The sequence below is a fragment of the Eptatretus burgeri genome, chromosome 14, assembly GCF_056783735.1.
Source record: "Eptatretus burgeri isolate ZD-2024b chromosome 14, Ebu_testis_v1, whole genome shotgun sequence".
Lineage (NCBI taxonomy): Eukaryota > Metazoa > Chordata > Myxini > Myxiniformes > Myxinidae > Eptatretus > Eptatretus burgeri.
The window spans coordinates 72,615,268-72,639,243 of record NC_140974.1 but is presented as its reverse complement, the minus strand read 5'-3'; the positions used below and the strand labels follow the sequence as shown (position 1 = coordinate 72,639,243).

General features: G+C 45.1%; 2 protein-coding genes across 3 annotated transcripts in view; one reads left to right on the top strand and one right to left on the bottom strand.

Moving 5' to 3' along the window:
- Positions 1-33: 33 nt before the first annotated feature.
- LOC147013597 (insulin receptor substrate 1-like) lies at positions 34-6,241 on the top strand. Its single transcript, XM_085855527.1, is given in 4 exon segments — positions 34-2,113; positions 2,116-2,147; positions 2,496-3,603; positions 3,606-6,241. Coding segments are annotated over 4 exon segments (3,126 nt in total). The 5' UTR covers positions 34-717; the 3' UTR covers positions 4,196-6,241.
- A 6,796-nt stretch (positions 6,242-13,037) lies between these two features.
- LOC147013595 (unconventional myosin-XVI-like) overlaps positions 13,038-23,976 on the bottom strand; it is a 216,530-nt gene continuing 205,591 nt past the window's right edge. For both annotated transcript variants that reach the window (XM_085855525.1, XM_085855524.1), the window contains exons 32-34: positions 20,688-21,608; positions 20,462-20,568; positions 13,038-13,328 (exon numbers count right to left, since the gene is read on the bottom strand). In XM_085855525.1, coding sequence (XP_085711651.1) covers positions 13,179-13,328; positions 20,462-20,568; positions 20,688-21,608 — 1,178 coding nt within the window. In that variant the 3' untranslated portion in view covers positions 13,038-13,178. The remainder of the gene's footprint in view (positions 13,329-20,461; positions 20,569-20,687; positions 21,609-23,976) is intronic.

Sequence of the window (23,976 nt, the reverse complement as noted above, 5' to 3'; positions counted from 1 at the left end):
CCCGCCCCCACACCCCCCCCCCCCCCTCCCCCTCCAGCCGCGCTGCAAAGCGCATCCGCAAATCCGTGCCCCGTGTTCACCTCGCCGTCTCCGGTCTCCCCACCCCGACTCGAACAAACTGCTCCCCCTTGGCAGCGACCCGGGAATCGGAGGACACGACGGGAGTGGACATTTCACGAGGTGTTGTCCGTGTGCTCGGCGGCAGCGCAGCTCGCCATGGCCAACAGCACAGGCTGATACTTGCAGCGAGCCAGACAACCCCTCCCCTCCCTCTCCGGTCCTCCCTCCCCTCTCCGGTCCTCCCTCCCGTCCTCCCCCACCATTCACCTTCTCGCTGTCCCTCCCTTTCCTTTTCTTGCCTCCTCCACCCAGCTCCCCAACCTGGATCTATTTTCCTGTCCTTTTCAGTCCAAACACCTTTTTCCCCTCCTCCCTCCATCCAGTCTTCCAATTCCATCTGGTAACCTTGCTCTCAATCTTCAATACATTTTTCTCGTTCTTCCATTCATCCATAAGTTGCTCTTCCTGCATTCCTCCTTTCTTGTGAATCCCCATCTCCTTGCCTCCCTTTGCATCCTGACCTCGCCCCTCCCATTCTCTTGAACCTCCACCCCCTCTCCACCCCACCCCCTCCCCCATCCCACTCTGCCTTCCCACCGAAAGCCTCCCCCACCGCTACATCTCCCACCCCACCCTTGGGCATCCCCAAGAAATGCCATGGATCCTGAGAGCACAGACGTGCGTAAGATGGGATATCTCCGCAAGCAGAAAAGTACGCACAAGCGTTTCTTCGTGCTCCGAGAAGGGCAGGGCGAGGGACCTCGGTTGGAGTACCACGAGAGTGAGAAGAAGTGGCGCTCTGGAACACCTCCACGGAGGTCTTTGCCTCTGTCTTCCTGCTTGGCTGTAGCTCGACGCTCAGATTCCAGGCATCGCCACCTTCTAGCAATCTACACTCGCAACGAATACTTGGCTGTGGCTGCAGAAAATGAAGCGGAACAGGATGCATGGTATGCAGTATTGAGTGAAACCATCACCCAGGGCCAAGACCTGGAGAAATTTGGAGCAGAACCTTGGGGTGAGTCTCTTAGAATCAGTGGCAGCGGCACTGTGGACGGATCCACTGCTGGGTCTCTTCCCCGACCGGCGTTCCGTGAGGTTTGGCAGGTTAACCTAAAGCCTAAGGGACTTGGCCAAAGCAGAAACCTAACTGGGATCTATCGGTTGTGCCTTGGGAGTCGCTCTATCAGCTTTGTGAAATTGAGTGCTGATGCTCCTGCAGTTTCCCTTCAGCTCATGAACATCCGACGTTGTGGTCATTCTGAAAACTTCTTTTTCATTGAAGTAGGCCGCTCCGCTGCCACTGGACCTGGTGAGTTCTGGATGCAAGCGGATGACTGCGCGGCTGCACAAAACATGCATGAAACCATATTGGAGGCGATGAAAGCGATGAGTGAAGAGTTTCGACCCCGCAGTAAGAGCCAGACTGCCACTGGATCTACAGGTACACAACCATCTTCTTCGTCCTCCACATCACAGCCCATTTTGGTGCCTGGACGCCGCCGCCGTGGGCCCCCACAGCCTGGTCACCGTTCCAGAGCGGAGAGCCTGGGTGGCAGTTCATCCACTGCCCGCAACGCACTTCAACCACCTAGCTCGACAGATCCTGCCATAGAGCGAGCTCCATCTCCTGGTCTACAGATGTCTGGTCGTCCAGAATCGGTAGATGTACTTTGTCCACGCCCAGAGAGTGGCAGTCCACGGGGCAGAGGCTGCCAGACGCTGAGTGGCCGCCGAGCGAGCCAGCGGGCAATGCGACCTCAGCCTGCACTTTCTCTTGCTCATGGATCAGCTCAGGGTCATAGTCGATCAGTGTCAGCTCCTCTGGCTCACCGATCGCCACCACCTGCACTTGCTAGCCCAGTTAGTGCTTCATCCAGCAGTGGTCGTGGCTCTGCAGACCCCGGTGGTTGTCCATCGTGTTCATCCTTAGGCCTGCGCCCATCAAGCTCTTCTGTGTGTGGCTCACTAAGTGATGGTGGCTTTGTCTCTTCGGATGAGTTTGCAGCCAGTCCAGGAGAACCTCACTCGATCTTGGGTCGCTCCTCAACCCCGATTCTCCTTCACCCGCAGGGGCTTCTCCTCCGGTGAGAGCTGAAAACTTTGCAAGAATTATATCCATGGTTATTTTGATTGTTAACATCATGTAATTATGGATTTGTAAGCCACTTTCAAGTTTTGAATGATCATTGTATTATGTTTTGAGACCATGTTATGATTGTGATTGATGATGGAACTTTCTTTAAGGTTTTGAGTAACAGTTTTGAAACTCTCTAGAGTATGTACCACGTGGCTGTGTTTGATGTCTGACTCGTGAGTATTTCAGATATTTACTGAACTATACTGCCTTGTAACGGCATTACCATTGTTCCTATTGGGTGAATTATGGGTTGCGATTCTTAAACTTCATCAAGACCTCAATTTCTTCCACCTAGGATGAGCCATGTTTGTACATGCACATGGACGGACGTGCTGGAGGGTCTGCAGGTGTCCGACATCTGTCTCTTCGGACAAGAACTGGCATAGCAGGAGCAGCAGGTATGGAAGGAGTGACTGGTGCCGTTGGAGGCCTGGGAATCTACAGTGCTAGTGATCATGACAAGACTGTCCGCAAGAGGACTTACTCATGTGCCTCTGGGTCATTGGCAGCTACGACTGGAAGTTGCTCTCCTCAGGCATCCGTGGGTTCCATGGATGAGTATGCAGAGATGGGTGTAGGACACGAGTCAACAGGTGGAACCCCAGACCTCGATCCGTCCCCTCGCTCAGCAGAAACTGCCTATGGAATGGCACGCCATCCAGGGGATGATGGGTACATGCCAATGCAGGCAGGTGTTGCAGTGGAGGAGCAGAAGCAGCAGCACGTGGTGGCACTTGGAGCTGGTTATGTCATAATGGGTCCCATGATCCCCGCATCTCATCCGCAGGTGATTTTGCATCCACGAGTGAGGACGCGGGATGCAACAGGTCATGGAGATTCAGCAGGCTACGTGTTAATGTCCCCGTATAGTTCTGGGGTTGGAAGAGCTGTTGATAGAAACAGCTACTCACCAGAACCTGTTGTGCAGTACACGAAGACTTGGCCTCGGGTTGGTGGGATGACATCCTTACGACTACCGCACGGAGGGTCTCCAGACGGTGCATTTCCGTCCGATGACTATATTGACATGTCTCCAGTGAGCCCTACTCCGGCAGATGCTCCACCAACCTGTTGCATCCACAAGACTGAGGCCTCTAATTCAGCAACTGTGACTGCATACTATTCTTTACCTCGCTCTTTTCGGCCTGTAATTCCTGCCTTGCACGGTTCAACTGAGGACATTGTTTCTCAAAAGCTGAAGCCAGGCCGGCTTAGCTTAAAGGGAAGAGATCACCGTGTAAAGGCCTCACCTCCAATTCCTGATCGGCCGGCAGAACCAAAAAGTCCCGGAGAGTATGTTCATATAGAGTACTGTACGCTGCAATCTGCACGGCCACAGTCCGCGATGACATCAACTGGTCAAGGAGCCAACGAAGACTGGTCTGTTCGTTCATCGATTCGCAGTGGGGTCATCAGGCCTATTCCTATCCTTGTCCATCGACTCCCACCCCTCCACCACAAGTCCAAGCACGTAGGGGTGTCTTGCGTAGTTCTCACTGGTCGGATACCTTAACAACAGAAGACTACACAGAAATGAGTTACACTGGAACACGCCACAACCTATCTCCAAGAATCCCTCCCCGTCCACTTCCTCCCCTCCCTCCACCGCCACCACCTTCTCCACCCTCACCGACTCCAATATTAACACACACGTCCCTTTCATCTTCACCCTCACCTCCCAACCTAACTTCTGGGTCTCATTCCAGTGCATTTGCCCCATGCTGCACAGAGCCCCGTGGTCATTCCCCTGCCAGCGTGACTCATCTTAGAGCTCCTTCTGGTGATCTTTCCCCACATGGACATTTGTATGATGCCGGTGCAAACAATGGTAGCTCGGGTTCAGTTCTCTCTGTACCCATGGAAGTCTCTGGGCAGAGACTAAACTATGTGTCACTGGATCTTGGGGAAGAGGGCATGGCTGGTAGTCGAAGTAGTGTGAGCAGCCTTGACCCCAGCCAGTATGCTAGTATCGATTTCAGAAGGTCAGAGTCATGATAAAAGAGGTTGGAAAGGTGGAGGACATGCAAATAAAATAAATGGTAGGTTGTGGAAGGGGAAGATGAGAGGCAGGGTGATCTGGGGGCAGGGTGTGTGGAGGGTGTGGGAGAAGGGAAGAGGAAAGTGGCAGGCGAACGGAGGAAAACGTAGGTGTTGGGAAGAGCGAGGGACGGGGATCGAAGGACAGTGCATAAAATTATGAAGATTATGCTAACTTTGCAGGTGGAGCTCTTGTTTGGTAACCCAAAGATGCCCATTAGCTTGATAAACAAGGATGCTCACCCTTTTAGTCCAGTCTGTGAAGCACGAGCGCAGCTGCTCACTTTGTGCATGCTGGAGCTGGAATGCCTATTCAGATGTGATGTCACCATCGCAGGTGACGTGATGACGCTTGCTTCGACCCGGCTTAATAAGGATTTTATGGGGCAGAGCATCGGGCCAGGTACGCAATGACATATCGTAATGTATGGTGCTGTATTGTACAGTGATTGTGTAGTACTGTCATGTTAATATTCAGATACTGGAAGAATAGCAGTATAATTAAGATGGGCTACACAGAAGTCTGAACACTACTTGCCAGCTTAACCTCCCATTCAGTGCCAAATGGAGTCCGCCAGAATCCTTGAGGCGAGGAGGACAAAGTATATTACCATTTGTAAGCTTAAGGAACCCTGTAGTGTAAGATGGTATGGTAGGTAGAGATTGGTATTATGGTGAAAAAACATAATTATACAGCAGGGAATAAGAAATGATGTCGTAACATTGGCACTGCTGAGTGGTGCCGAACTCTCATATTACCTTATAATTTAAATGTTCACTCGTAACCAGGCAAGTCTTGCAGAGTGGTAGCCTATTGCCAAACTTGGAAGTGACTGCCCTTCTTGCATAATCACTGCCAGCAAACGGGGTCCTGGGTCTCGAACCCGATCCCAACCATTACTCGGTGAGCAGAAACGCGTTGCCAACGATGAGCCATGACCGACGATTAAAAACAGGTGAAAAGAGTCATCTCCACCGGCAGCGTCCAGCTTCCCTCGACATATTCATATCGACATCATCCTTCGCTTTCGGTCTTTCTTCTTCGTTCCGTCCTCCGTGAGGCATTCTGAGGCTCACACCTTCGTCGTTTCATCACCTACTCATTTTCATTCTCTGCATCCTTAATCATCTTTCTCCCCTCGCACCGTCTCCTTCATCGACATGAGTTCGGCTGATGAGCATGCTTCTTCATTGAGAAGGCTCTGTTGTTCTCTCACTTTCTTTCAACCTCTCCTCCCCTTTGTAGAACGTCAGTCCAGTTATAAAACTGTCACTTTATTATCCATGTCCACTGCTCAATTTGGTACAGAAACCGCGTGGTTTTACAGATGTTGGTAACACGAGTGTCGGGGGTCTCCACAGGGTGTTTAACAACGAATTATTTTTTATGATGCATCTAAAATATGAATGGCTGTAAATATTGTATTATAGTTTTATTACAAACGTTGCCTCATTTTAAATGCTGACATCATCAAACTGGCTGTGCTGCCTCCGCTTCTTTGGAAGTTCCAACTTGAAAGCCCTGAAGCCGGAACCAGTGGTTGACTGGAGTAATGGATGAAAGCTTGGCAAAAAGAACAAAGTAAGAGAGGCTGTTGGGACTGCGATTCCCAGCCGAGGAATGCCAGGAATGACGGTGGAGGGTGCAAGCCGGAGGAGTGGGCGAGTCCTTCGTAACCGCACAGTAGGCGGTGCACAACAGCAGTCAAAACACCTCTTCCTTCAGTCTGTCTCTGTCATCCCACTCTTGTCACTTTGACTCATTCTCTCAGTTTCTTTAACACTTTGCTCTCCCAAACCAACGATCGAGAAACAAATTGAGACTTTAACAGGGTAGGATGTGATGCTGCTTTTTGGACTGCTCTTTTTGTCATTTAACTTTTCTTCCCTCGTCTTGTTTTCAGTGTACTACGACTAGTTAAGGCTTCAGGCAGTGTACGATTGATTCGTTCAAAGATTTGCCCTTTCAATGTGTGACTGAAATAAAAAAAAGGCAATGGTCAAGGTGTGTGGCATATGTAGGTGTTGGCGTAAAAATTTTCGATGTGAAAAAGGTTAAGGTTGCAAATATAAATAAATGAAAAAAAAAATCAAATGCAGGTGAGTGACCCGAGACAACGGGGAAACACGGTAATTTTGTGTGCCGACGGACATCGAAGCCGAAACAGCAGGAAAAAAAAAATCACAGAACCATCGCAAAGCATGCGTAAATCCATCCATCCATCCATCCATCCATCCATCCATCCATCGGGACCATACTCTGTGCACAGCGTTGATGCTGCCTCAGCAGTCTCCTTGGCTATTGGGCACAATCCTGGATGGGTCGCCGCTCCGACACAGATCTGTAAATGAAAATATAAATAAATGAAAAAAAAATGAAAATAAATAAATGAAAAATCAAATGCAGGTGAGTGACCCGAGACAATAGGGGAAGCACAGCTCCTTATTGCTTACAAAATGTAAGCATACCCCGCTAGTGTGCGAATGTATGTGTACTGTATATGTATATATATATATATATATATATATATATATATGTATATATATATATATATATATATATATATATATATATATATATATATATATATATATATATATATATATATATATATATATATATATATATATATATATATATATATATATACATATATACAGGGGGCTGCAAAAGTAGGTATAAAGTAATGAAAACAAGTACAGTCCTTACTATACGTATATCTACTTTTGCAGCCCCATATATATATATATATATATATATATATATATATATATATATATATATATATATATATATATATATACATATATACATATATACATATATATATATATATATATATATATATATATATATATATATATATATATATATATATATATATATATATATATATATATATATATATATATATATATATATATATATATATATATACATATATATATATATATATATATATATATATATATATATATATATATATATATATATATATATATATATATATATATATACATATATATATATATATATATATATATATATATATATATATATATACATATATATATATATATATATATATATATATATACATATATATATATATATATATACATATATATATATATATATATATATATATACATATATATATATATATATATATATATATATATATATATATATATATATATATATATATACATATATATATATATATATATATATATATATATTACACATAAAACACACACACACACACACACACACACACACACATACACACACACACACACACACCTGTGGCCAATTATATTTTTACTGGGAGGAAACTTACACATGCAACTCTGACAGCTCAACACCCTCCCCCACTGAAAGTCCCTCCCCAACAAAGCCTCAACCTCCCCCTTCCAAATCTGTCCCATCTTTACTCCACCAGCACCCCCCTCCTCGTCACCCTCCTGGTCACAAAAGCAAACGGGCATTCCCACATCAAAACAGTGAAATATTTAACGCTTTCTGCTCCCCTTATCATGCTATCACATTCACCTGTCCAACTCACAATTTAAAAAAAATTGTCGGAAATAATAGTAAGGTCCTGCGTAACCTCTGCAGTAAAAGTGCTGCGTAGAGAATGCCACATCGTTATCTGGGCAGTGTCTAAGCAATGGAAAACTGCCTCGATCGATGAGATTTATCTTCACAAGACCTCTGATGCTTCTCGGCTCAAAATCATTTCAGCTTCCGCTTTGTTACCACTTTGCTTTGCTCACAGAAGGGAAAACTTAAAGGGAGGGCATAGCTATCATGACTGTGAACACTGAAGATGTCTTTGACGTTGCGTATCAGTAAGCACAGAAATGGCGACCGTAGTTGAGAAATTTTGGGTGGAGTCAGGTAAACTATCCAACCAATGGGTGGAATGTAGACGCATGCACGGCTCCTTTTGTAGTATAGACAAACACATACATACAGAGAATTGCTTTGCGGGGGGTGAGGGTTGCCCACAACCTGTCCCTGGGTACCCCGAAACACGTACACAAACTTTCGTGGATATTGGTCAAGTGGTGTGGAATTGTATATCAATCAAAGGAAAGTCTTCACACTGACATACAGTGACATGCACGCAAGTGTACACACAAAAGACAAGATGGCAGCAGCGAGGTAGAGGCGGCATATCATGCTGTGCCTCCCTCTCACCTGGGACTGAAAGGTCTAAGGGCCCCGTCGAATGCATCAATTTTGAAGGCAGTGAAGATCGAGCCAAAAACAAGATGTACGCGAGGCTCCCGGTATCACGCCGTTCGACGAGCGTTTGTGACACGGCCTGGCCCTGCAGCTTGGTGGGACTTGTTGACCCCGTGCTACCGGGAGAGAAGGTCCGAGCTTTTGCGAACTCCCTCTTGCAAAGTTCTGCCTGTTGAGGACGAGAGCAACGGAATTTTGCGGTATTGAGGACCACGCCAAATACGACTTCGATGTGAGTGAGAACTGAGCTGAAGGCGGCAGATTTGATGAGACAGAGAGCAGCGCATGTGGTGTCTAGAGTTGAGCTGATTGATATATGCAAGGGACGTGGTCTGGCGACCTGGCCTTGTTTTACAGCTTGTTGGGTTTTGCCGATTCTGTCCTGTAAAGGAGGGGTGAGACTGGGAAGGATGAGAACAAGACGGAAGAGACCGAGACCGGCGTACACCAGAGGCCAGATGGGAGGTCGTGCGGATCTATATCATTATCGTTGCCAGTTTGGAAACAGAGTGTGTGTGTGTGTGTGTGTGTGTCTGGGGGGGAGAGGGTGATGGATAAGGAGAAAGCTTGGTCCATGAGTCGTGGTTCTTTGCTGTGGTGAGGATGGATGCTTCAGGACTGGGGAAGGCTCCGTTCCGTCTTAGAGACTTGTGAGGAGAGATGATGACCGGTGGCGGCGGTGCATACACATGTACACATGCACGATTGATTGTGATTTATACAAATATTATACGTGACGTATTAAAATGTGATCAGACACATAATACGTGACAAAAAACACACACATTTTAGTGAGTTCTGAGGCTGGTGTTTGATATGTTGACATCGGTTTCTCTGCTGGTGGCTTTCAGGGGTGTCCAGCATCTATGCGATTGGTGGAACTTTGGGGAGTGGGTTATGGTTGATGGAAGTTTACTAGTTGACGTGTCTTTCCCCAAAACAATGCAGAGCTGGACTGTATTAGGAAATAATCTCCACATTAAAAACATTCATGAAACAACAATTTCGGTTTGGGCAAATTAAGGAAACATCGGCTAAATATAATCAAGAGTCTGCTAAAGGAGAGAACCACAGCCCAGTCCTGAAGCACAACCCAATACCCTGAACCACCACCAAAAGGGACAGTGTGCACTGTGCAGTGGAATCACGAATGCGAGAGGGGGAGTGGGAGGACGTGGGTTGTTGATCCACGAACAAACTGCTTTGGCTGAGAGGCGTGAGGGTGCCGATCTAATTTGGAGACACCCATTTGGTGTCCTCAAAACAAATGCTTCGGCAGGAAAAGATTGAAAGAAAAAGAAGAAATCAATTTCAGAAGTCAGAGTGAAGGTTGGGACACCCTGTGATGGAAAACGCCCATTTGGAACATTTGGCAAGAAGTCCCGAACCCATGGTGAGAATGGGAGTTGGGTTGTGATTTTGAATGGGCCAACACCGAGATTGATGATGCTGGACGAAGGTTGAACACATGACCGGCGGTTGTTGCGACGTGAACGTCATCTTCAATCTTCTTAGTAACTCGTACATGGTGAATGTACAAGCCACAGCTCGGTCGTGTGGACATCTTAGAGGGCGAGAGGAATCGCCTGGAAAAAGGGCATCGGCCAACCGCGGCAACGGGCTGCGAACCTGAAATCCCATCCAAATGTCGCCCTTTTTGGAGCCCCTCAACCTCCCATCAGTTCCTCCCCGTTATTCAACCCCAACCCCAATTCTTACCCACCCTCCTGTCACCATGTATCTCCCCACCCCAGCCTCCCACCCGTTCTGTTTTTCCTTCTCTCACACTCCACCCCTTCACATCACGCTTCCATTTTTATTCAATTGCCCCCCATCCCCTGCACCGGTCTCCCATATTCTCTCTCCTGCGTGTCTCATGCTTGCATCCAATTTATTCCTTTCATGTCGGTACACTGAGCGATATAAAGACAATGTAACGGAAGGCTCAATTTGTGCGAGGTTTTATTACACCCGTGCTACCCCCACCCCCTCGTCCCCGTCTGCCCTGCATGGTACGGTCCCAGACAGATGTGGTGGGGGCAGTGGGCCGTACTATTTACAGCTCGTGGGGAGGTGAGCTCCAAGGGGGAGGACGGAGGTGGGGATACTTCTAAGACTGTGGAGGGAATTACTGCAGAGAGGACGAATATATTAAAGAACCGCCATATCGAGATCTAAAATAAGATTTCCAAAAGATATCGATTTCAGGGAAGACGACAAAACATGAAAGGGATGGGTAGGTTTAAATGGGAATTAGATAGGTACCTGGACCTGGATGCATTGGAGATAGATATGGGAGTACAGTATTGGTCGGACTTGTCGGTAGCTCGTGTTGTTGTTGTTTCGTATGCAGCATGTGGCTGCTGGTTGCATCATTTTCTAGAAGCGTGGCTGTGTCCCTGTTACCACCAATCTGGTGCTCATTTTTCTGACCTCGGAATGATGACAGGCTGAGTCAACCTACCTGGTGTTATTTCAACGACTCGACAGGGGCTCAAACTCAGGACCCTAGGATCTTAAGGCAGATACCCTAACCGTAAAGCCAACACCAAGGCTTGGTACCTTGTGTGTGGATGGGTGATGGATGCAGGGGTTGGTGCTACGTAGGCATGATGGGACGAATGATCTCCTCCTGCACCAATTGTTCCTCGTATGTATCCGTACACCGATCGCAACGCGTGGGCACCGCCATCATATGCATCATACAGGGGGTGAGGCATCATTGCTGCTTGTGCTGAGGAACGCAATCCTGAATTTAAAAACAAAAATAAACCCCTTCATCGCAGCCTCAGATCCCTGCGCAACCCTGCCCCCTGCCGACTATGGCTAGCGCGGTACCCGCCATGAAAATGCCCCTTTCGGAGCGATTTGTCGCATTGCGCGCCCAGGACTCTCCAAACGTGGGAAAACCCTCCCATTGGTGTTTATTCCGCTGTGACCACACCCTTCGCAAACGCTTCCACCTTAGCACCCTCTCATTGGTGTTTATTCTGCTGTGACCACACCCTTCAACCTTCCCACCAACTTTAGATGTTTGGTTGTATTTGATGAAATAATTTAATTACAATTCCTGAACACGATTATAGCTCCAGGGTGAACTCGCACCTTTTGCTTTAGAGATTGAAAAGCAGGAGAAATGTCGTTGGAAACTATGAATAAATTGCTAAGACCGTAACTCGAGTATTAAGGGCTAATTGAGCTCCAAAATGAGTGAAACCCACAATAATAAATAATTATCATCAACTGGCGATTTAAAATTGCTCTCAGAACACCAGGTTGAGTTAGTAGTGTTTGTAAGAGCAATGAGAAGTAAATAATTTCTTTGCACACAAAGTTGAGGCTCATGGAATGGATTTAGCACATAATGGAGCAGACATAAACAGGAGAACATAGATGAAAGTGGGAAAACATCAACAGTCAGGGTAGGGGGACACGATAGAGGGTCATCTCGAGGAAAAATGGGCCTGGGGAAGAATGAGATCAAGAGATGGGGGCAGGAGGACACACGGAGGTGAACAAGCTGGAGATGAGCTGAAACACAGGAAGAGGAAGGGAAAGCCAGGGATGAAACAGAAATGGAATAAAAAAATGAGGAGTGAGTAAGAGGGAGGGGGAGGGGTTCACATTAACCTGGAAAAGAAGAGGTGGGCTTTGGGAGGGTTAATGAGAATAAAAAAAAAGATGAGTATGGATGTGGGATGACTTGAGATGGTGGTACACAGCCATCTTGAACACCTGGAGGGAAGAATAGGACTGAACAGACATGGGGAAGTTGGTTTCACTGGTGAGAGAAAGAGGAACAAATGAGTGGAGGTGAGCAGCGAGTCAGGAATTTTGGGAGCGAGTTTCACGGCAAGTGGATTTCTCGCACGGCTTGTGCACGCTGCAGAAAGCTGGGGGGCAGAGGGTGCGAGACCATAAAGAAGGCGGTGCCTGTTGAGCAGTCGTGGGAATGGAACTCACATCAGTCAGGGCAACGCAACAAGGCTGCAGTCACTCCACCATCGAGCCGCGCTCAAAAAGAATGCGGGGAGGGGGTGAAAGGTCATTAACAGCACTACATCAGTATATGTAATATATATATATATATATATATATATATATATATATATATATATATATATATATATATATATATATATATATATATATCACCTGACGGGTCCTTAACTGTTGTCCGACTTGTCCCAGTTCCTATGATGGATGTCAAAAAACATAATTCGGAGGTTAAACAATGCATCCGTAATAACGAGTAAACCCCCAAATGTAAGAATCCCATAATTCTTCTTCATATGGGTTTGTGTAAGAGTGGTGCGAATAGAATGTCAACTGCGAGGTTCATGTGGGGAAGTAGTCAAGCTTCTATCATCGCATCTCTTAGTACCGAGATCATAGCCGTGTCCTGAATTTACCGAAACAGTCGCCTTGTGGAGATGTCCAGTAAACCGACATGGTCCTTCGAATGAAACAGAGGATCATCTCATCGACCTTGTGGAGAAGGGCTGAGTGAACCCAGCAGGCAAGGCACAGAGGCGGTGGGAAAAGCAGAGTCCATTTCGATTTATTATTTATAAAACGTCCCGCACATCACAGAACCAGCCGGGTGTCACGAGATCCTGGATCACTCCTCAAATGGTCGTTTTAAACGCTCGCGCTTTTTCATCCACCACCATTGGTCCCTTTATGTCAGAGGTCTCTCCTCGCGGTGTCAGCACAACCCCTGGAATCGGCCGAGCGGTCCTTCCAGGAGTCCGCGGTGCGGCCATCGTGACTGCTGTCTCGGCCGATCGGACCAGGTCGTTGCATCGAGGGACGTGATGCTGGAGAGACATCGGTCTGTGGCATTGGAAACAGAAATCATTGGGTGTGAGGAAAGGGATTGGCAATCGACTTTCAAAATCAATTTATTAATGACACATAATCCTTACCAACTGATTACAACTCCTTTTAATATATATATATATATATATATATATATATATATATATATATATATATATATATATTTTCATCCCTGTGTCACAAGAAGCGACCAGGGTTGCGTCAAGAAGGGCATCCGGTGTAAAACATGTGCCAAATCACTATGCGGATCATATGGATGATCCGCTGTGGCGACCCCTAACGGGAGCAGCCGAAAGAAGAAGAAGAAGATATATATATATATATATATATATATATATATATATATATATATATATATATATATATATATATATATATATATATATTCAACCTTCATGGACTTCTTCTAACATATTGTGGCCTTCTGGTCCCACGCCACGACCGTTAACCAGTCGGATGTGAAGCCACAAACGCTGAAGTAGTCACTTCACGAATGGCCGGCTTAAGGACAAACTTAATGCGGAAAACCCTGAGTGGTGATGGATGCTCAGTATTTTAACAAGTGTGTCTAAACATGCTAATCATCAGGATTACAATTCACTTTGAACTCCCAGAGAAAAGTCCATTGAACTGACAAGGATTCTCCAGGGTGGCAGAATGCAGAACAAGACAGGCACAGGATTTTAAGAAATGTCATAGGACAACAAAAACCAAGAATCCAGAACTAAAAGAAAGCCATGATGTTAAATAACTAACACTTATCAAGACAGTGAATAATCCAAAATGAAAGACCCCACATACACATAGAGCTTTCATTCACCAAAACCAAACTAGGTTTTCAGGATAAAGTCCGACAAGGAGGCATCACTGGGAGCTGCCAACATGCACCTTGAGGTCAGCAGGACAGAGGGAGAGAGATACAGAAAGGGAGAGGGGGGGAGAGAGGGACAGATGGAGAGGGAGAGAGGCACAGAGGGAGAGGGAGAGGGAGAGAGAGGGACAGATGGAGAGGGAGAGAGGACAGAGGGAGAGGGAGAGAGAGGGAAAGATGGAGAGGGAGAGAGGGAGAGAGAGAGAGAGACAGATAGGGACAGAGAGAGAGAGAGAGAGAGAGAGAGAGAGAGAGAGAGAGAGAGAGAGAGAGAGAGAGAGAGAGAGAGAGAGAGAGAGAGAGAGAGAGAGATACAGAGAGATACAGAGAGAGATACAGAGAGATATAGAGAGAGAGAGATACAGAGAGATATAGAGAGAGAGAGAGATACAGAGAGAGAGATACAGAGAGATACAGGGGGGGGGGAGAGAGAGAGAGATACAGAGAGAGAGAGAGAGATACAGAGAGAGAGAGAGATACAGAGAGAGAGAGAGAGAGATACAGAGAGAGAGAGAGAGAGAGAGAGAGAGAGAGAGAGAGAGAGAGAGAGAGAGAGAGAGAGAGAGAGAGAGAGAGAGAGAGAGAGAGAGAGAGAGAGAGAGAGAGAGAGAGAGAGAGAGAGAGAGAGAGAGAGAGAGAGAGAGAGAGAGAGAGAGAGAGAGAGAGAGAGAGAGAGAGAGAGAGAGAGAGAGAGAGATATGCAGAGAGATATGCAGAGAGATATGCAGAGAGAGATGCAGAGAGAGATGCAGAGAGAGATGCAGAGAGAGATGCAGAGAGAGATGCAGAGAGAGATGCAGAGAGAGATGCAGAGAGAGAGAGAGAGATGCAGAGAGAGAGAGAGAGATGCAGAGAGACAGAGAGAGAGAGAGAGAGAGAGAGAGAGAGAGAGAGAGAGAGAGAGAGAGAGAGAGAGAGAGAGAGAGAGAGAGAGATGCAGAGATACAAACAGACAGAGATATACATGTATATTTGATTTTATTATCAAATCGGACAAATGTTAAACTCTGTCTGAAGTCAAATAGGATTCCACAATCGACCAGTTAGAATCCTTCAGGAGAACAACGATCACAACAAGGTGGGTTTAAAAATCCACATCAAACGCTATTTCCTTATCACGAATGTGAACGGTGCTAAGGCCTCAATTATATCTCTTACAGCCCCATGGACATAACAATATGACAGAATGACACACCCCACACCGAGCACATTGCAAGTGTGAAACAGGAAGCAAGACAAAGTAAAATATGCAGGGGGCAGGAGCGGGGGACTTTTGGAAATGCCCCAGAAACACCACTTTGTTCAGTTTTGTGTCGATAGTTTAATGACATTGATTGTTAATTTTGTGATGACAACTCCATAAAGAATGTTTTTCTTTCATAAAGAATAAAGGCCATGTCGGTTAATTGTTACATAGCCAGCAGGCCATCTCTTCGATCTGCCGATGCAAACCTGGATGGGGGCTGAACATTTGAACAATAATTTGAATATCCGTTTCCTATCTTGCTTGTTTAAACTTGCCGTTAGTTGAACCAGTCTTCAGATTGGTAGACTGGTTCAAAGAAGGGTTGAAGGTAGAGCATGAGGGGAGATCAATTTTAGGATGTGCCACTTCCGTTAACAGATGACCCTACGATTGAGTCGGGAATGGAGATAATCCAAGACGTTCTCTGTGGTGTGCGGACACACTCTATCCTCTTGAAACCATTGGTGTCTCATCAGAAAATGTTGATGTCACAATTTCACAGAGAAGAATGTCTAGCATTTCCAAGTAGCCATTACCATCAATGTAAACATTAACAAGAGCGCAAGTGAGCACGATATACGCCCGAAAAAGTCTCTGTGACACACGCACACGCACACACGCGCGCACACACACACACACACACACAATTATATATTCAAACACGTCAATTTATGAAGAACAAGAAGGTATATACAGAATTGTGCTACGACATGGAAAACAGCATCCTGGTTGCCATGGCAACCACTTTAGATGACGAACGTATGTCACGACACACCGTCTCCACAGTCTGTACCTATGTACCAAATATGAAATGTGAAAGTTGAAAACTTTGGGAGTTAGAGTGTGGACAGGAACGGACGGACAGACAGACAGACAGACAGATGGATGGACGTACGACCGGTATCACATAATACGCCCCGATATATATATATATATATATATATATATATATATATATATATATATATATATATATATATATATATATATATATATATATATATATATATATATTTTTTTTTATATATATATATATATATATATATATATATATATTTTTTTTTTTTTTATATATATATCGGGCATATAAAAAAGAAAGGCCCAGCCATTTATTGTTTGGAAAAAGCAGAAGAAACAGGACATGAAACAAAAGTTTTGTTTCCTTGGTGTATTAGCACCAGCTTTATGTTTATCAACAATGTTCCATGTAGGTATGCTTATTATGGTTGTTTGTTTGTTTGGTTGTTTGTCTTTCCGACGATTTTCTCTGAAACTGCTTGACCAGGGACCATGAAACCCATTTCATCAAAAAAGGGCTTTGTCTGTGGAGTTCCAGTTGCAAATTACTTTTTCCATTATCAATGACCCGATACAGTGGAATCTGGATAATAAGCACATGCATGAATATAAGCGCATATGAAAAACAAATAGGAGCAATACCCCTGGGCGCTCACCTGGTAGCTGTTACTGATGTAACTGATGGATTTTTTTTTTTTAATGTCATGAACAATCTTTGGTACATCACGGGTGGTAAAGGTTGTGGTCAAGTTTCATTGGAATTGTGCTTGTGGTTTCAGAGAAAAAAACAGCAAATATCTATTTTGGGGTCAACCCGCCCGTAGAACCCCTTAAACCCCGCTTTTTCTAATGCTGTGAACAAAATTTGGTACATCATGGGTGATGAAGGTTGTGATCAAGTTTCATCAAAATTGTCTGTGTCGTATCTGAGAAGAAGTTGCAACTATTTGTGGACGGACAGATGGACGATGCACCATAACATAAGCTCCCAGGAACTACGTTCAAGGTGAGCTAATCAGTGCTCTTATTGCACTAATAAGTGCAAAAAAAGTCCTCTCTCTCTCTCTCTCTCTCTCTCTCTCTCTCTCTCTCTCTCTGTCTGTCTGTCTGTCTGTCTGTCTGTCTGTCTGTCTGTCTGTCTGTCTGTCTGTCTGTCTCTCTGTCTCTCTCTCTCTCTCTCTCTCTCTCTCTCTCTCTCTCTCTCTCTCTGTCTCTCTCTCTCTCTCTCATGTGCCACACTCTCCACAGAGCGTTGGTGCCACCTAAGCTCCTTCCTGACCAAGGGTTAAAGTAGATGGTTTGCCATTGCCTTCCGAGTAATAGTTTGGGTAGGAATTTGTAATTTGTTCATGCTGCCATCAATAACTCACCTACTCTTTGTGAAGGACACCATGGGGTCTTTAACACCCACCAACTAATGCTGGCAGATGGGACGTCAAGTTTCACGTCCATCCTAGGGATGGCACACACACTGATAAATCACACTGCCTGTATAAACACCAGCATGGGAGTTCATAGCTGGGTCTGGATTTGTACACAGGCTGGACAGCTTAGAAGTGAGTGCGCGTACCTGTAGGCCATCCTAACAGCCCCTACAATGTACTACTATATTCCCATTAGCATCATTAACCTAAAAGTTAACATGGACATCCCTTTATGATCTTCAGGTCAGGAATTTGGCCAGGGTACGGCACACAACAGCTAACTCAAGATTGTCGAGATATAGTTTGTCTTCTTTAACATGCACAACATAAATGCATTCGGGCAACCAGCCTTATCTCCTCATCTGAAGGAGAGCTTGCTCTAAGATACAAAGCCCCCAGCTGAAACTGCACCATATTTGATGCTGTTGGGTATGGAACCCCAGACTCGACAGCTCGACAAAGAGTTATACCAAATGAGCTAACCTGCCGCCCCAATTAAACCTGCATTAGGCAGGATTGGTTTACTGGAAAGTGGCATTTATAATCACACGTATTGCTTGGCCATTCCTATCCCCCTGATCTCAATCTCATCGAATATCTGTCAGATACCAGGAATGACAACCACCTTTCTTTCTCAGCCAATTACACAAAGTGCTCAAGAATTATTGGTAACAAGTTGGAGGATCCGATATTTTTATGCCTCTGCCGCCAGAGACATGTTTTTGGGTCGTCTCTCTGGTTGTCCGTCCGTCTGTCTGTCCATGCTGAATTTTTGTTACCGCAAAAACTTGTGAACCACTGAAGGGATATTTCTTTTTAACCAAACTTGGTACAAACATGTATTATGATGCAAAGATGAACCGATTAGATTTTGAGTTCAAAGGGTCAAAGGTCATGTGACCTTCAGCTGAAAGTAGCAGATTTTCGTTACCGTGATAACTTGTGAACTGTTGAAGGGATTTTGACCAAACTTGGCATAACTATGGACTGTAATACAAGGATGAACTGGTTAAATTTGGGGTTCAAAAGGTGAAAGGCCAAAGGTCAAGTGGCCTTTGAAAATCATTTTGCAAACCATCATGACTTAGAAGCATTTGATGTTGTCTCTCTTCCACTTATGTCTTTCCTCTCCATCTCTCTCTCTCTCTCTCTCTCTCTCTCTCTCTCTCTCTCTCTCTCTCTCTCTCTCTCTCTCTCTCTCTGGACCTTTAATTGTAAATTTTAACTTTAATTGAGATCAAACGTAACAGTGCGTTGACATCTAATGTGGGTGGAGACATATCCATTGACATTTTCACGTTAAATTCTACCTTCTGATTTTACCTTGTTAAAATCAAGTCTTTTCAATTCTCATTTCCTTCAACATTTAGTTTAAATACTAAAAGTCAAGCAAACCAAGAAGCACCGGCACTTGTCCACTAACCTGGAGAAAAATACATGGCCATCATATGTACATGGTACTTCTTGGTCGTTTCTGGTCGTAACCTCGAATTAAAAGCATAAAATTTACATATTAAAGTAGCCTGATTTCTCTGTCAGTCGGTCTGTCTATCTGTTTCCCTATATCCGCCCAATGCTTGGACAGCTGGCCTGACTCTACCCCCAATTGTACTGAACAACATGTCTTCTATCAGGAAATAAACTTTTGAGGAAAGGAAGGCACGGTTCGATTATCACAGAAGAAACGAGAACAGCACTCGGTAGAGCGCATACCTCCACCACGTAATGCCTGATCCATGAGAACATATGGGGCCCAATACATTTTTTAGATATCATGCTATATATCGTTTTAGCCCAATCCCTCAATGGTGACGAATCACTTAAAAATTAAATAATTCTCGCATCCGGATCTGTACTCGGATCTTCACCAAAATTGAATCAGTTCGTCCTTGTCCCACACCCAACCTGCCCACAAAATTTCATCCGAATCCATCAGTAACGTTTTGAGATATCCTGCACACAAACAAACAAACAGGCAGAAAGGGGTGAAAACATAACCTCCTCCACCTTCGGTGACGGAGGAAACTATAAGGGCACGCTGTAGAGTGCATACCTCTGCCAGGCTGAACAGTTTATATTTTGTATCCACTGATAGGCCGGATCTGGATCCAGACCCGAACCAAAATCGAATCGGCTTGTTCATGTCACCTATCCAATTCATCCACCTCGTTTTGTCATAACTCGTCCACAACAGTTTGAAATACCAGGATGGATATCGTTTTTGGCCCCATCTTTCAATGGTGATGAATCACTTAAAAAAAACTGAATAATTCCAGTATCCGGATCTGAATCCACCAAAATCGAATCGATTGGTCTTTCTCACACACCCAACCTGTCGACCAAGTTTCCTCCGAATCCGTCCATAATCTTTTGAGATATCTTGCTCACAGACAGACAAACAATCAGACAGTCAGACAAGACAGACAGACAGGGTTGAAACCATAGCGTCTATCCACCTTCAGTGGCAGAGGGAACGATACGTCTCCATGCTATAGGAGGAAGGGAGACATTAAAAAAATAATTAAATAGATGACTGGATGGATAATAATTATTGGACTAAAAATAATAATAAAAATAATAAAGGGGCTGAGGTCCTCTAGTACAACAAACAAACAAAAAACAAATGATTCTCGGAGAATAATTTTGAACTCCAACTGGAGAGGAACTTAGCTGCCAGCTCTGATTCACACAGCAGAGAGACATGAAAGCATATGTGAGCGGTGAAGACGAGTACCTATGCTTTGCTTGACAGAACTACACCAGAGGTCTTCGTTTTGCAATGTCTCACCTGAGCACGAGCACGGCCAGGTAAGGTCCGAAGAAAAGGTGGGGGGCGGGTTGGGGGGTCCATTGCAGGAAGAGATGAAGATTTTTCCATCTTCCCCATCTTCCTTTCTGTTATGGGGAAATAAATTTACCGAAAAAACAAACAAACTGTCACTCCCGCAAATGCAGCTCTAGTGCCCTCAGTATCCGCCGTCATATCGTTTAGCGAAAGGTCAGCGTGGTCTCACCTGTCTCTTCCATTGCTGCAACTCGCCCGATACAAACTCTTCGACCAGTAAAAGTTGGAGCTGAAGCGGGTTTCTCAGAGACATTTCCAAGTGAAACTCCCACTTTCCCCGGTGCGACATCTAAAGAACGTAAGCGAGGCATTGTGGGAAAACCCTGGCCGCTGAGGGTGTGGGAAAGCCCTGAGATAGGCAATGGGGGTTTTTTAACTCCTTCGGCACCGATCCTGCTGTGTGCCGACTGCGTGCGATAAAGATGCGATGTCGCAATTGTGGCCCAAGGTCCATGGTGACGACTGGTAGGTGGAACGGAGGAGGTAAGCGGTGCTGCTGCCCCTGTTGGCTCAGGCCTACATTCGACCAATCCCCCAGAAGGACTATTCGAGTCCTGGAGTGCAGCTGACCGGGGTCCAGTTTCGATTGAGGGCAGGGTTGCAAGATCAATGGGGGTAAGTGGAGACTCATCAGAATTTGGAGATGATGGCGCTGCTGCTGAGGGCAACACCAGAAGCGGTGGCCGGTAGGTAGGTAGGTCCGGAAAAGGAGCTGGAATACCATTCTGATCTCCTAATCCAGATTCCGAATCTGCATAATAATTTCCACGAGCAACAACGTCCGTTGTAGAGAAGCGCATCTCCTCATATACACCGTCACAAACCTCTGAGGTTGGTTGTGACGCCGCTGCCAAGACTGAGAGCATCTCCGTGTACACAGGCTCTTCCTCAGAAGGCGATGCCGGAGGAGTCCTTTCTCCATCTCGTCCTCGGCCGATGCTATCGCATCTGATGCACCCCGCATCGTCGTCAGAATTGCTGAGTCGTGTGTGGGGATGCCTCTTCGGCTTGGGTGGCGGTGGGCGTTTTGGAATACCGGCCACGAACTCGTCACTATGTGGACGAGGCCGGCCCAGAGCCGTGGGAGAACCTGGATGGGAGTAGGAAAGAAAAAAAACGTTAATATATAAGAAAGAGTGTGAGGGAGTTAAGAAGTAAATGCTAAGTGGAGAGAGTGATTGAAAAAGAAATAATAAAGAGGAAAGAAAAGAGGAGATTAACATAAAAAGTGTACATATAATTATAGCATGTAGTCCCGAAAACTCAGGTGTGGAACGTTGTTTCTCATTCATGATTCCAGGTGTGCAGTAACATTACATGGTCAGTATTACGTGTTTCAGGTTTTACTCTTAGATTTCAATCCATTATTTGTTGAGTTTGAGGAGACGAAGGAAGATGGTGAGACCATGGATCCTAAACACACTGTAAGTAGCAAGAAGATGGCTTTTCAACAGATGTTTTAGCTTCTGGTTCACCTGTTCATCCAAGATGTTTACAAATGCTATGTTTTTTTTGTTCTTTTTACAGTATTTAAGACTCATAGTGGGAGCTGCCACACACACATTTCACACACGTGGACATATAGACGAATACACGAGACACAACACAGCCAGTGAGCTTGAGGGAAGTGCCGTCACTTCCCGGGTTACTCTGGGTACTAGCAACATCACAACAATGGCGTTGCCTTTCTCACCGCCCTGAGCAGGGCATTTCTTTAGGAGAAATTTCCTCCTCCACATTGATACCAACGGTACTCTTATTCTTTTAAATAATATCTGAATGTCAAGCAAGGAATCTGCACGTACCATTTTCGATGTGTTTGGTATAACTCGGGGTCTAAACCACCGACCTCCCAGACTCGGAGCAGACACTCTTACCATTCGATCACCGAGTTTTAATTTAATTTTCAAAAATTTGCATCTAGTCCTAAAGTGAGACGTTATGAGACGTCGGAGTCATCTCAAAAATTGAGACGTTAAAACGGACAGATGTTATTCCGGTGGACAAGTCTGCCGGCACTGGTGATTGGTGGATGTTAAAGACTCCACGGCGTCTTTCACCAAGGGTAGGCAAGTTGTTGTCAGCACCCTGAACAAACTAAAAATTCCTGCCACCTCAAAGGAACGTCACGCCTGGTCAGCAGGTTTGTGAAAAATTTGGACCCAAGAGTGTTAGCCGTAGTTGAGTTGAAATTCATGCTTGAATTATCACGCGAAAACCTTTAATGGACAAGTAATACTACTTTATCTTTCTATAATTCCAGCAATCTGTGTGTGTGTGTGTGTGTGTGTGTGTGTGTGTGTGTGTGTGTGTGTGTGTGTGTGTGTGTGTGTGTGTGTGTGTGTGCTGTTTCTCGACAACCACTGGTCCAATAAAATTGAAACTTGCCAGATATATTGCTGGGGACCTGAGGATGTGCCTTTTCAAGGTTTGATATTAATCGGACAAGTGGTTCCCAAGTTATGGCCATTTATTTACCAACCAATGACAGGACATATTGCTGCGTAGGCGTGGCCGATGCGCCATTTAGTTACCAATCACAGGACACGTTGCTGCGTAGGCGTGGCCGTTGGGGAAGAGATCCTCAGCCGCATTCCCCATTACGGGTTACAACGTACGGACTTCTGGATAGTGATGACTGTATTCTAATAATTTCTCGATTTCTTATGCACATTTATAGATAAACACAATGCCCCAATCCAGTCGTCATTTAAGAGAGCGAAGGAACAGCCTGTGTGGTTGTTTGAAAGTTTTTTTTTCCACGTACGGCCACACACGTACGGGCACGCGAGAGCGAAGGAACGGCCTGTGTGGTTGTTGTTTCTGGCACGCGGTTTGAAAGTTTTTATTTTTTGCATGTACGGGCACGCACGTACGGGCATGCACTAGTCATTTTAATTACTCCATCATATTTTCAGATGGCAAAGGCAAGGCAGAAGTTTTGGATAAATTCAAGTACTTCCCTTTTGAGAATAGATTACAGAAACCCCCCCCCCCCCCCAAAAAAAAAAAACCAGGAAAACCCAAAAGTGTCATCTCCATGCAAAGGCAAACCAATGGAACATTGCGGTACGTCCTGTACTCCATAAATCAGAGAAATGGCAAACACAGAGGAATACACGAACAAAGGAATGAATTACAAATGCAGCATTTCCTGGAAAGTTTAAAATGACGAGAGGGTGCACGTGACATGCACATACATCATCATGTAAAATAAATAAAGATATAACGCCATTACTGAATGTTTCAAAATCTTTACGCACTCACTTTTATTTATGAACGGGATTGTTCTGACTTGCGGGTGATAGTTTACCATTTGCTTTGTCGATGATTTGGTTTATGGTATCCTGTTGATTGGAAGTTATTTTAATGCACTCACAACATTGTTTTTTTTTCATATTTAGGCGAAACTCACATTCTCATCAAGTAAAAAGCAAAATGTTATTTCTCATGGAAAA